The sequence below is a fragment of the Suncus etruscus genome, chromosome 9, assembly GCF_024139225.1.
Source record: "Suncus etruscus isolate mSunEtr1 chromosome 9, mSunEtr1.pri.cur, whole genome shotgun sequence".
In the NCBI taxonomy this organism is placed as follows: domain Eukaryota; kingdom Metazoa; phylum Chordata; class Mammalia; order Eulipotyphla; family Soricidae; genus Suncus; species Suncus etruscus.
Genome location: NC_064856.1, coordinates 17,320,130 through 17,334,060, shown reverse-complemented (window position 1 = coordinate 17,334,060; position 13,931 = coordinate 17,320,130). Strand labels below are relative to the sequence as shown.

General features: G+C 49.5%; 1 protein-coding gene across 1 annotated transcript; it reads right to left on the bottom strand.

The window, feature by feature from the left end:
- Nucleotides 1–7,006: 7,006 nt before the first annotated feature.
- Nucleotides 7,007–10,792, bottom strand: GDF5 (growth differentiation factor 5). The gene is made up of 2 exons (XM_049779248.1): nt 10,025–10,792; nt 7,007–7,881 (listed from the first exon to the last, which is right to left on the bottom strand). The coding sequence occupies exons 1-2, from the start codon at nt 10,647–10,649 to the stop codon at nt 7,007–7,009; spliced, it is 1,500 nt and encodes a 499-aa protein (XP_049635205.1). The 5' UTR covers nt 10,650–10,792.
- Nucleotides 10,793–13,931: the final 3,139 nt, after the last annotated feature.

Below are 13,931 nucleotides of genomic sequence, written 5' to 3'. Positions count from 1 at the left end.
CTTTCTCTCTCTCTTTCTCTCTCTTTCTCTCCCTCTTTCTCTCTCTCTTTCTTTCTCTCTCTCTCTTTCTTTCTTTCTCTCTCTCTTTCTCTCTCTCTCTTTCTTTCTTTCTTTCTTTCTTTTTTTCTTTCTTTCTTTCTGTTTTTGGGACACACCCAGCAATGTTCAGGGCATACTCCTGGATCTGTGCTTAGGAATCATTCTTGGTAAGCGAAAGGTATCATATGATGTGCCATGTCGGCTGTGTGCAAGGCAAATTCCCTACTTACTGTACTATGGCTCAGACTCTTAAATTGTTTCTTAATGCATTTTTTTTTTGGTTTTTGGGCCACACGCAGCAGTGCTCAGGGGTTACTCCTGGCTGTCTGCTCAGAAATAGCTCCTGGCAGGCACAGGGGACCATATGGGACACCGGGATTCGAACCAACCACCTTTGGTCCTGTATCGGCTGCTAGCAAGGCAAACGCCGCTGTGCTATCTCTCTGGGCCCTTCTTAATGCATTTCATTATACATTTTGTTTTGATTTGTTTTTCAAATATTTCCCTATCTGGCCCCTTGTTACTATTGTGATGATTGGTCTCATGTGATCGGTTGTCATGTGTGCATATTTGATATCTTTATTGCTGCTTAGGGAATGGGAGAGTTAAGCCACACTTGGTAGTATTCAGAGGTTACTCTGGTTTTGTGCTCAGGGGTCATTCATGACAGTACTCAGGGACCATTGGTAGTATTGAGGATCAAACCAGAATTGGCTACACGCAGAGTCCCTGTATTATATTTCTTCTTTTTCTTCCTCTTCTTCTCCTTCCTCTTCACTCATTCTTCTCTCCTCCTTTTTCTCCTTCTTCTTCTCCCTTTTATTTGGGGGGGTCCATACCTGCGGCACTCAGGAGTTACTCTTGGCTATGTGCTCAGAAGTCACTCCTGGTAGGCTCAGGATACTATATGGGGTGCTGGGAATCGAAAGCTGGTCTGTCCTGGGTCAACTGCGTGCCAGGCAAATGCCCTACCACTGCGCTCTTTCTCTAGCCCCTTCTTTTTTTTTTTTTTTTTTTTTGGTTTTTGGGCCACACCCGTTGACGCTAAGGGGTTACTCCTGGCTATGCGCTCAGAAGTTGCTCCTGGCTTGGGGGACCATATGGGACGCCGGGGGATCGAACCGTGGTCCGTCCAAGGCTAGCGCAGGCAAGGCAGGCACCTTACCTCTAGCGCCACCGCCCGGCCCCTTCTAGCCCCTTCTTCTCCTTTTTCTCCTCTCTAACCAGGCCCAACTCTGCTCAGATTTTTTGATCAGATAGAGTTAAGTACGTTCAGGATGAAATGGCCATAGACTCCAACTCAAACTCCAACTTCAACTTCTTCTTTTTCTTCTTTTTCCTTTTTCTTTTTCTTCTCCCTCCCCTTCTTCTTTTTTATACTCAGAGACTATATTATGCTCTATGCACCTGAAAGTATTAGGGGAACCTCATGATGCTGGAAATAGAAGCCAGGCCTATTTCTTCTGTATTCAAGCAAGCAAACCTGCAAAGCATGTACTCCAGCTCTTTGAGTCATCTCCCTGGGCTTGCTTGCCTGGTTATGGTGTTCTTGGAGAGGGGTATGGGCTGGCTATGGTGCTTTCACAGCTGCTCACCAGAGTTTCACTAATCTAGTTATGGGATTCATGCATATTTTGATTATAGATCTTGCCAGGACTGAACATCGTATTCAGAGAGGGTCACACTCCTGGGCACAGTGCTGACACATCTTTAGCTTTGGTGCTTCCCAGGGAGCCACATGTTGTTTTTTTTTTTTTTTTTGGTTTTTGGGCCACACCCTGTGCCGCTCAGGGGTTACTCCTGGCTATGTGCTCAGAAATCGCTCCTGGCTTGGGGGGACCATATGGGACACCGGGGGATCGAACCGAGGTCCGTCCTATGCTAGCGCTTGCAAGGCAGACACCTTACCTCTAGCGCCACCTTCCCGGCCCCATAGCCACATGTTTTTAGTTGTGGTTCTTGCACACACCGAGGCTCTAAACCAGAGATGGCAGACTCTGTTATAGTGCTGGGGTCTCAAACAGTGCTTGGTGTATATAAGAAGTGTTAGGGATTAAACTCATCCTGCTAGCAAGACAACTGCCTTTTTTTTGGGGGGGGGGGCCACACCTGGCGGTGCTCAGGGGTTACTCCTGGCTGTCTGCTCAGAAATAGCACCTGGCAGGCACAGGGGACCATATGGGACACCGGGATTCCAACCAACCACCTTTGGTCCTGGATTGCAAGGCAAATGCCGCTGTGCTATCTCTCCTGGCCCGGCAACTGCCTTTTACTATCAAACCAATCCCAGGGCAAAATAGATGTGTTCTTTTATTATTCCTTTCTTTTTTCCCACTAACTAAACCTTCTTTCTATTTATCTTTGTCTTGAGACCACAGTTGGTAATGCTTAGGGCTTACTCCTGTCCCTGTGTTTAGAGATCACTCTGGGCAGTACTAAGGGACCCTTTGGGGGTGCCAGGATTGAACCTGGATTGGGTGCATACAAAGCAAGCACCCTATCTTTTGTACTATCTCTCTAGCTCTATTAAGCAAACCATTTTATAGAACTTAAGGAATAAACTAATGTCTAAGACCTGTAACTTTTTTTTTTTTGGGGTCACACCCGACAGCGCTCAGGGGTTACTCCTGGCTCCAAGCTCAGAAATTGCTCCTAGGGCCCGGAGAGATAGCACAGCGGTGTTTGCCTTGCAAGCAGCCAATCCAGCACCAAAGGTGGTTGGTTCGAGTCCCGGTGTCCCATATGGTCCCCCGTGCCTGCCGGGAGCTATTTCTGAGCAGACAGCCAGGAGTAACCCCTGAGCACCACCAGGTGTGGCCCAAAAACCCAAACCCCCCCCCCAAAAAAAGAAATTGCTCCTGGCAGGCACGGGGGACCATATGGGATGCCAGGATTTGAACCACCGTCCTTCTGCATGGATGGCAAACGCCTTACCTCCATGCTATCTCTCCGGTCCCTAAGGCCTGTAACTTTTAGCGACAAATCTGAAGTTTGAAACTAAACTGATTTTTTAGTTCTTCTGAGTTGTATGTGATGGTGGGAAGAGTGTGAATATTAAAGGATAAGAGGCTGCAGATGTATCTTAATGGTAGAGCACTTGCCTTGCATGTCTGATCCCTGGCGCCCACTAATAATAATAATAATAATAATAATAATAAGGCCAGAACAATAGAACAGAAGCTAAGACTCTTGTTTTGCATGCAGATGACCCAGGTTCAATCCCCAGCATCCCATATGGTCACCTATGCACAGCCAGGAGTGGCTCCTGAGTACAGAGCCAGGAGTAACCCCTGAGCACTACCAGATGTGACCCAAAAACAAATAAACAAACAAATAATAATAATAATAACAATTTAAGGGGCCAGAGCAGTGGCACAGTCGTTAGGGGCAGTGGCACAGTCATTAGAGCGTTAGGGCATTTGCCTTGCTTGTGGTAACCTAGAACGGACCGCAGTTTGATCCCCGGCGTCCCATATGGCCCCCCAAGCCAGGGGCAATTTCTGACTGCATAGCCAGGAATAACCCCTGAGCGTCACCGGTGTGACCCCAAAACACACACACACACACAAAATAATAATAAGAAGAACAATTTAAAATGAGATAGGTAAATAGTTTGACAGGTTTGAGTATTTTTTTTTCTATACAGAGTATGATCTCTGACATGGTCCCCTGAGACAGGCTAGATTAGCCTTTGAATGGGATTCAGGAGTATCCCTGCATGCTGGATGTGTACCCAAAAATCAAAAAAGAAGGAGATAAGCCTTGCAGCCTTCTGTGCATAGTGTACAGTGCTAGTTGTCACCTTATTAGAATTGGCAGTGGGTACTAGAGGGGAGAATTTTCCAGAGAGGTGATTGCTGTACCCAGGCATAATGAGCTGATTAGATCCCCCCCCCCCCAGTGTGAATGGGAAAGTATGTGGGGGAGCAGGAGGAGGTTAACCTTCTGAGAGGATTTTTTTTTTTTTTTTTTTTGCATTTTGGGCCACACCCTATGACACTCAGGGGTTACTCCTGGCTATCTGCTCAGAAATAGCTCCTGGCAGGCATGGGGGACCATATGGAATGCCAGGATTCGAACCACCATTGGTCCTGGGTCGGCCGCTTGCAAGGCTAATGAGAGGAGTTTTTTTGTTTTTGTTTTTTTTGGTGAAAGAGTGTTCTAGGTCAGATAGTGGCAGGGGTGGAAACCAAAGCCCTTAGCAGCTAAATGAAAGCCAAGGCTGCCAGCAAAAAGAATGTGTAGCGGATATGCCTAAGGGAGCAACTTTGGTTCTGTTAGACTTTCCAAGAAAAGAACACCACACAGTCCAGAAAATTAGTGACAACAGGAGCCAGCCCCATCTGCAGGCCCCTCTGTCCCTGCCTCTCTGCCCTTAGTTTCTACACTTAGCCACCAGTTTCTACACTGCCCTGCCTGTCTCTGCAGCTCCACTGCTTGGTTTCCAGGCACCTTCATCCTAGGCTTTCTCTTCAGAGCTCTGCTGGCCACTGTGGGTCTTGTGTTTACCTTCAGAGCTCTCCAGGTTTGCCTTGGGCCAAACACAACGAGAGTGCAGCCAGGAAGGAGAGGCTCCAGATTTGGTCTGGCCCCTCAGGAACAGGTATTGGCCTTACAGCCAGGTAAGCTCTGACAACCAAGCTTTCAAGCCTAGACAAAGGGGACACAAGACCTGCCCAGTGCAGAGCAGAAATTTCTGCTGTTGAAACAACACTGGAAGCAAATACCCAGTTAGAGAGATTTGGGGAAAACCAAAAGACACCCAAGATGGGAACCAGAGGCCTAGACTCCTTTTCTCAGGTTCTCTCCTAGTCAGGCAGATGCTGGTTCTGTGTCGATAGCACAAAGCTTCAAACAGTAGTTAGCAGGGGCTGGATCTTTATTATGGTTGGTAGGTTGTTTGCCTTGAACAGGACTGAATCAGGTTCTATCCTCGACATCACATATGGTTTCCCAAGCACCACTGGAGTGATCTCTGAGCACAGAGCCTGAGTACACCCTGAGCTCCATTATGTGTGGTCCCAGAGCAAAATAAAGCAAAATAAAAAGGAGGCCAGCTTTCCCCCACCATTGAACTATGTGCTCTTTCCCAAGAAACCATCAGTTTATCCTTGAGTAGCTGCAAGAATTCTAGTGGGGCAGGGAAGTGTGCCTTTTCCTTGGGCCAAGCCTCATGCAGGGAACTCTGCAGGGTGTGTCTGGCATAGTTCTGCCTGGAGTTTATGAGAACTTGTTCATCGAACATATATTCATCTATTTACATAATGTTATGGTAAAGGAAAGGGTCTCCAGCATGATTTCTGAAGCTGGGAGTTGGGAGATGAGTAAGAAGCAAGGAGCTGTAGAGGTGTTGAGCTGGAACGTAGCAGAGCCACACACGAGATTGCACAGGAATGGTGGGGACCATGGCTAAAATCAGTTGCCTTGATGTGGCAGAAAAGCTCACTATGGACCAAATCCAAATCCCTGATGAAGGGAGCCTTTAGCAGTGGTCCTATGGCCCGCGGGCCACATATTGTATTTGTATCTGTTTTGTTTCTTTTTTTTTTTTCTGGTTTTTGGGCCATACCTGGCGGTGCTCAGGGGTTACTCCTGGCTGTCTGCTCAGAAATAGCTCCTGGCAAGCACAGGGACACCGGGATTCCAACCAACCACCTTTGGTCCTGGATCGGCTGCTTGCAAGGCAAACGCCATTGTTCTATCTCTCCAGGCCCTGTTTTGTTTCTTCATTGCAAAATAAGATATATGCAGTGTGCATAAGAATTCGTTCATAAGTTTTGTTTTTACTATAGACCCTCCAAAGGTCTGAGGGACAGTGAACTGGCCCCCTGTTTAAAAAGTTTGAGGACCCCTGATACTGATGAAAGAAGTGGGGATGACTTTTTCTTTGGAGAAGTAGTTTGGAGCACAGTCACCATTGTTTGGGAACCATCAGCTCAGTACTTGGGAGGGTCACTCCCGATGGTACTTGAAGGACCATATATATCAATGCAGGGAATGAACTAGGGCCAACCACATGCAAGGCAAGCACCTTAGACCTGTACTATCTTTCTAGCCCCAACAAGTGGGAATGATTTTAAAGGAAATAAAACCCCCAATTCCCCTCCTATCTATGGATTCATTTCAGAGACAGCAAACTTGACCAAGGAATGTGGATTAGAAAACCTAACTGCTGCCAGGCCCCAAAGGAGCAGCTCAAACTACAGAGCAATGAGCCGATCATTGGAAGCACAGGAATGGGGCGAGAGGTCAGCACTGGCCCTGCTGACCCACTCTCCATTTCCTTCTGCTTCTGATCCAGAACAGGGAGTGGGCACTGGGCTCTGGAGTCATTTTGACATAACCACCCTCCCCACTCTGTGTATCATCCATTGAGGGGCCACTTCAACCCTCGAGCAAATAAGAAATTTGCCACAATTTTCAGCACAGTTTTGCCTTTTTTTTTCTTTTATCTCATCTTTGTACATATCCATCTAACAGTCTAAACAGCCTCACACTCCTCACCCTTTCCCAACCCCTCTTCCCACCCCTGTCCAATGGGCATGTCATCTGCCCCAGGGGCACAGGGCACAGTGATAATTCAGCGAGGAGGTGGCACCGTGGGTCTCTCAAAGTGAACTCTCCCCCAAGAGTTCCCAAGTCCAGAGAAGTTCAGGCAAGGCAAAGTTGCGGCTGAGTCTCATTGGGCTGAAAGGTCACCTGGATCTCAATCCATTCCAAGTGAATCTACCTGGGTCTGACACCTCAGAAAGGACAGGGGGATTGTGGCCACAATTTATCAGTCCAAGTCCCGTTCTAAGAATGAACTGAGCAGTTGGAACTCTCCTTTCATTCAGGTTGTGTAGATGCTCATGGCTGAAGCTTCCTAGCCCCAACCCCCACCCCACAGTGATTCTAGAAGTGCAAGGAGAGGCCTGGCAGCCCACATCTGAAGGCCATACCACCCTGGAGGCAGAGGGCAGGTCTGCTACCTGCAGCCACACGACTCCACAACCATGTCCTCATACTGCTTATAAACCACATTGTTGGCAGAGTCTATGAAGAGGATGCTGATGGGACTCAGCCTTGTGGGCACACAGCAGGTGGGTGGAGTGGTCTCGGGGTCCATGGAGTTCATTAGAGTCTGGATTACAGCGTGATTTGTGGGTTCCAAATGGGAGCGTAAGGGGAACTCGCACAGTCCTTCGCAGTGGAAAGCCTCATACTCAAGAGGGGCAATGATCCAGTCATCCCAACCCATGTCCTTGAAGTTGACATGAAGTGCCTTGCGACTGCAGCGGGCCTTGGGGTTCTTGCTGGGCCTCTTGCCATGCCGTGAGGCCAGGGGGGCCCGCCGTTTTCGCCGCTGGCTGAACAGGTACTCATACACAGTCTTATCATCCTGTCCTGAGCGGGCCTTGATCTCATTAAAGAACAGGTCCCGTTTCTTGGTGCGGCCAAACACCAAGAACAAGGCCTTCTCGTGGACCTGCCGGGAGGTTCGGTCAAAGCCCAGGCCACGAAGGTCCACGGCCCGGCCCCGTTCCCAGGCCTCCAGCTCCAGGCACAGCTGGGCAGAGTTCTTAAAATTTCGGAAGAGCTTCCAGATGTCAAACACCTCCCAGCCAGAGCTGTCCAGTCCTGGCACAGAGCGCACATCGAGCAGAGCCGCCGACTGCCGGCCGCTGGGGCAGCTGGACAGCTTTAGCTGGGCAGCCCGCCTGCTGCCAGGGGCCACCGGTTTGGCTGAGTCTGAGGGCTTCTTCCGCAGAATTCGCAGCTCAGCCCCTAGCAGTCCATCTTTCTCTAGGGCACTGATGTCAAACACGTACCTCTGCTTCCTGACCACAGGACCTCGGTCATCTAGAGAAAATACCCAGAAGTCATTCCCTGCAAGCTTACACATTGGAGTTGATCTCTGCAAGACCTCAAGTGAAAGTCACTGCTCTCTTTCCCTCCAGAGAACTTTCTTTAAGTGCTTCCCTATACTGACAGAGGCCAAGACCCCAAACCAATGAGAGCCTCTTACAAAGAGTGGTTCTAGGTGTCTGTGTCAGTGTCAGTGTCAGATCTCAGATGCATCTGCTCTAGATCCACCTTCTCCCAGCCCTGTTCCCAGCACTTAGTTTAATGGTTTTTACAGAGGATAAAATTGAGACTCCTGGCTGGAGTGCTAGTGCAGCCATAGGGCGTTTGCCTTGCACACGCTAACCTAGGACTGACCACAGTTGGATCCCCCGGCGTCCCATATGGTACCCCAAAACAGGAGCAATTTCTGAGTGCATAGCCAGGAGTAACCCCTGAGCATCACCCCAAAATAAGTGGAGCTGTAATTTTAGTCTAGAACTCTTTTTTGAACCTGACCCTAAATGCTCCACTATATATGAAAGGAAAATTTCATGTTCCTTTTTGGCTTCTGAGGCACAGAAAGGGGTTATGACTTGACTAAGCTCACTCAGAGAATTCATGATCACATTGGCCCTGTTTTCCTGTCATAGCGTCTTACGACTTTGTCGGGTGTGACCGTGGATCTGTGAGTCTGTGTGCATGACTGGTAATGACAGATAAGCCTTTTTATGTATAACGGTGTATGTATGTGGGTGATTTGTTCTGTATCTTTTGAGTGGACTGGCGTGACTAAAGGGTATGCATGTATAAGCATGTGCATCTGGGTAAGAATATTTGTGTGCGGGCCCGGAGAGATAGCACAGCGGCGTTTGCCTTGCAAACCAAAGGTGGTTGGTTCGAATCCCAGTGTCCCATATGGTCCCCTGTGCCTGCCAGGAGCTATTTCTGAGCAGACAGCCAGGAGTAACCCCTGAGCAACGCCCAAAAAAAACAAAAAAACAAAAACAAAAAAAGAGTATTTGTGTGCACATGTGTCTGCGTGTATAAATGTCTGTATAAATACATGACTGTATGTGTGTGTACAAGAAACTACATCCCAGCCAGCATGCCCTCCCTCCTGAGTACCGATTTGCCATCAGGAAACCTTCATATATTGCTCTAGAAGGGGACTAATTATGCCCTTAAACTCCCCATCTCCCCCTCTTCCAGGTCCCCTTATTGCTGGGGGGGCACAAGGACTTCTTTTATGAGCCCCCAAGGGGTCACAGCTTTCCCTGGCTGGGCAGGCAGCCAGGCCACCTCCCCCACCCCAGCCAGGCCTGCTGCCTCCATGCTGTCCCCCCTTTACTCTCCCAGGCCAGCTCTAAGGAGAGGGCACTCCCACACTGACCCCTCCCCCAAGCCTGACTGCCAGGCTCCTAAGCTACCAGCTCTCCAAGCAGTTGAATCAGCCTCATGGAGAAACCCAGGACCTGAACGGGAGGGATTTGCTGAGACCCCAGGGCAAGTGAGCCCAGTTGCCAGGTGGGCAGTGGGAGAGGAAAGGGAGCAGCTATTTCCTGGGACTGTGTATAGGACAGTACAGTTTCTTTGCGTAAAAGACCCCACCCAATCGCCTGGGCATCCCCATCTGAGAAAGGGAGAACCTGAGGGGTAGTACTTTCCCAAGGTCACATTGTTAGACCCAGAGTCTGAAGCCCCACCTCCCCCCAAAAAGCTGAGCTTCATTTCCCAAACTCCAGTACACCCCAGGACTTTTCTCATTTCTCCTCCTTCTCTGGCCGTCTTAGGGCAAGGTAGGCATCCAGATATTCCCTCTCTTCTGCAAGGACCCACCAAGCCCTGCAGGGAAATCCCAGGCTGCCTCAGGTCTGTCTCACAGAGGTACTGAACAGGCTTTGGCGATCAGTGTTCTTAGCACTGAGGTCCCAACTCTGCCACAGCCTGACTGGTCCTCTCGCCTGTCTGGGCTTTAGGAGCCCCTTGTGTGCCTTGCAGGGTGACCCTCCAGTTGCATGCCCCAGCTGGGACACTGGGCAGTGTCAGGCAAATCCCAGATGACCTCCAACCCCTGGGCCAGACATGCACACTAGCTCCCACCAGCACCATGCCCAGGTTCAGGGACCCCCCTCCCAAAGCATGCCCCGCCCCCCCTCACCTTGCCCTTTGTCAATAAAGCTGGTGATGGTGTTGGCCAGGCCGGCCTCCGACTTCACACTGCTGTTGCCGCCCTTCCTGTCGCCATCGGACAGCGTCCTGTACAGCGAGAGCATGTACTCGTGGGGCGTGATAGGGGGCGGACGGGGTGGCTCCTTGGGTTCTCGAGGGGGCCCAGGCTCTCGGGCCTTCTTCAGCAGGAAGGGGCTGGGGACAGATCCTGCCCTGGGGGGAACCTTCCCCCCGGAAAGCTGTCCTTCGGCAGTCACTGTCCGCGTGGCCGCCTGCCTTGTCTGAGGAGGGTGCCCTGGCTTGGGCTCATGCCTCATGGATCTGGCAGGCAGCTTTTTGGACTCATCCTTCTTGGGCTGTGTCAGACCTCCTGTCTGCCCGATGCCCCCTTTGGCCCTGGCATGCGTGGTTCCCCCACCATAGCTGTGACCCCCTGGCCTGAAGATGTTTCGACCCAGGAGGGTCCTCTCCTTGCCTTCTGCTTTGGTCAGTCCTGGCCTGGCCCCCTGGGGTCTCTGGCCCAGGTCAGGGGCACCCCACACAGGGCAGATGAATTCCAGGTCCAGCCAAGCCAGGTGCCAAAGCAAGAAAATGAGGAGTTTGAGGAGTCTCATCCTCTGGCCAGCCGTTGAATGACACCAAAGAGAAGGGCAGCCGCAGCGAAGGTGCCTCGGGGTTGGCAGGAAGGATCATGAACGGCAGGGACCCTCACAAGCAGCGGCAGCAGCAGTAGCAGCAGTGGGAAAGGCCTTCTCAGTCTGGGACTGCTGAAGTCTGCCGGGTGTGTGTTTGTATCCAGTCCCATAGTGGAAATGCTCGCGGATCCAGACGTGCACCGTCTCCAGTCAGCAGCTGAAAATAACTCGTTCTTGAAAGGAGAAAGCCGACCGCCCCCTTTCTCCTGCACAACTGACTGAGGGCTTGAAGGAGGCTTGTATAAGGCTGAGGGATTTTTCCAAGAAGGAAGAATGGCGTAATGCTGCCTGTGTGCTCCAGTTTTTTTTTTTTTTTTAAGTTTTGAATCCTTTCCAGTGAAAATACTTCACACACACACACACACACACACACACACACACGCCTGCAGGTGCTCAGAAAAATCTTTTACAAACCTGAACTCAGGAATTGGAAACGGAATTCCAACCCAAACCAATTTAATTACTCTCTGATGTCATGCTGTCTAAACTCATTTAAGTGCAATATATTTATGTGAAAAAATCACCGCTGCCCTTTCGAGGCCATGGCTCATGGGGGCTCTTGGCACAGAGCCCTGCAGCAGGGTTCCAGCTTAGGGGCCTCTCAGCCTGTAGAACGACTCAGGGGTCTTCACCTCCACCTTACGGGGCAGCCCTCCCCACCTTCCTGAGAAGAGACGCAGAGGAATGAGCTCAAGGATCTTAAGCCCAGAAGCCAGGGGAGTGTGGGTTTTCAGTGAAGTCCTTGGGGTGTTTTTAAAGCAGTTTCAATGCCTGTGTCTAGTCTGGGGCCTGATTTGTTGGGGGGCACAGATGGCAGCATTTACCCACAGTTTCTTTTATTTTAATAAACTTGCAGTGACCCAGAGACAGAAAAATATCAGTACCCGCTACACCTCTGCCCCACCCGTCCTGTGTCACTGGCCAGGCACAGATGGTTTCTTCAGGCATGGGCGGGGTGGGGGAGCACTGCTACCTTTCAGGTTACTCTTTGGATGGACACAGTTCCAAGATGTACTTCACCACCACCTCAGAAAAAGACAGATTTAAAAGTTTGCTTGGAAAATGTTGGCTGGATCCAGAGGTGGCAGCCCCAGCTTTGGGCAAGCAGCACCCCCTGCAGGAAGCTAGAAAAAATGACTTCTGATAGGATATTTTGGGGGTAGTAGCTCTGCAAGAACTCTCTCAGTTCCCCCAGGTTCAAGTATTTTTTCCAAGGATCTCTTTGAAATACAGAAGTCCCCTTTCTTTGGGTGTCTAAACTCTTTTGAGCTTGTACACTGATCTCGTAGGCATATCAACACAGGATCACAGGAGAAAACATTTTTCTTCACCTGGAATAACCTCCCTTATCTCCCACACAGAGAAATGTCTCCTCTTCCTGATGTCAATTGAAAAGCCACCTCCTCTGAAAAGCCCTCCATAATTATCAGTCAATTACTTTTTTTGTTTTAGGATTACACCTGGTGGCGCTCAGGGGTTACTCCTGGTTCTGTGCTCAGAAATTGCTCCTGGCAGGCTCAGGGAACCACATGGGATGCCAGGATTCAAACCACCATCTGCCCTAGATCAGCTGCATGTAAGGCAAATACCCTAGCACTGTGCTATCTCTCTGAATCAATTACTTTTTTAAAAAATACAGTTCACAGCCAGAGCTGTAGGTAGGCTGCCTTGCATGCAGCTGACCCAGGTTTCAAAACCTACCAGAAGTAATTTCTGAGCACAGAGCCAGGACTAAACCCTGAGCACTGCCAGATGTGCCCCCCCCAAAAGCCCACAGTTCACTGCCACATTTTTCACACTGTAAGAGGTAGGACCAGGGATGTGGTTTAACATAATTAGTAGCATGTGCTTTAATAAATTAGCTCAAAGATAATTCCTGTAACTTACATGTGTGTGTACCTGGATTTGTGCCCTAGCACAAACCTAGAACAACAGCAGCAAACAAACAAACAAACAAAAAACCCATAAAATCACATTTGGGCCAGAAAGGATAGTTCAGAAGGCTGAATCCATGTTTTTCTTGCAAAAGACTGGGGTTTGATCCCTGGAACACATAATCCTTAAGCACTGCTGAGAACAACTCTTGAGCACAGAGGCAGGATCACACATTTCTAAGTGTGATCCAAACTAAACCAAACATAAGAGGACTGACAGTGGTGGACACAGTCACCAAGCAGGCTTCATTCTTAATCCAAGATGCTTGGAGCTTGCCTTGTAGGTTACACTCTATGAGGACCAGATTGGTTGCTGAGCATAACCTGATACAGAGAACTCCATCATGCTTAAGTGCCAGGCCAGTCTTCCTGTGGTGATACCTCCAGCCAGGGCTGGATTGGGCTTCAGATGACAGTAGTCTAAGTCAATTCATGAGGCCATCTTTGTTCCAAAAATCTAGTAAAGCGCCACAATCCACAATGTTTCAGAGACTTTGTTCTAAGGGAGCACCTGCCAATTGCAAAATACACCACTTAGGGGCTGGAGTAATAGCATATAATTAGCACATTTGCCTTGTACACATTCAACACAGGATGGACCCCAGTTTTATTCTCGGCATCCCATATGGTCCATCAAGCCTGCCAGGAGCAGAGCCAGGAGTAACCCCTGAGCACCACCGAATGTGACCCAAAAACCATAAAAAAAAATACACCACTTGGCTTCCCTTTTGATATCTCCCTCCCCTTTCTCTCTACTGCCTCACTGTTTCATTGATCCTCTTCTCTGACCTGTAATAACTCTGTGTGTGTGCGAGGTGTTAAATCACATCTCAGGTGCTCAGGGATTACTCCTGGATCTGTGCTCAGGTGTGCTCTGATGTGTGTGCTGGTGTGCTCAACAAACTATGTACAGTTTCAGGTATCAAACTGAGGTCAGCTACATGTAAGACAGAACCTGTATTATCTCTTTGGTCTCCATTATCATTCTTTTTTTTTGGTTTTTGGGCCACACCCGGCGTTGCTCAGTGGTTAATCCTGGCTGTCTGCTCAGAAATAGCTCCTGGCAGGCACGGGGGACCATATGGGACACCGGGATTTGAACCAACCACCTTTGGTCCTGGATTGGCTGCTTGCAAGGCAAACACCGCTGTGCTATCTCTCCGGGCCCCATTATCATTCTTAAGGCTGGCTTTCTCTACAATCTGGTTGATTCAACCCTCTCTCTAAAACCAACCCACAGAAACATGCCTAGTCATGTGGCCCTTAT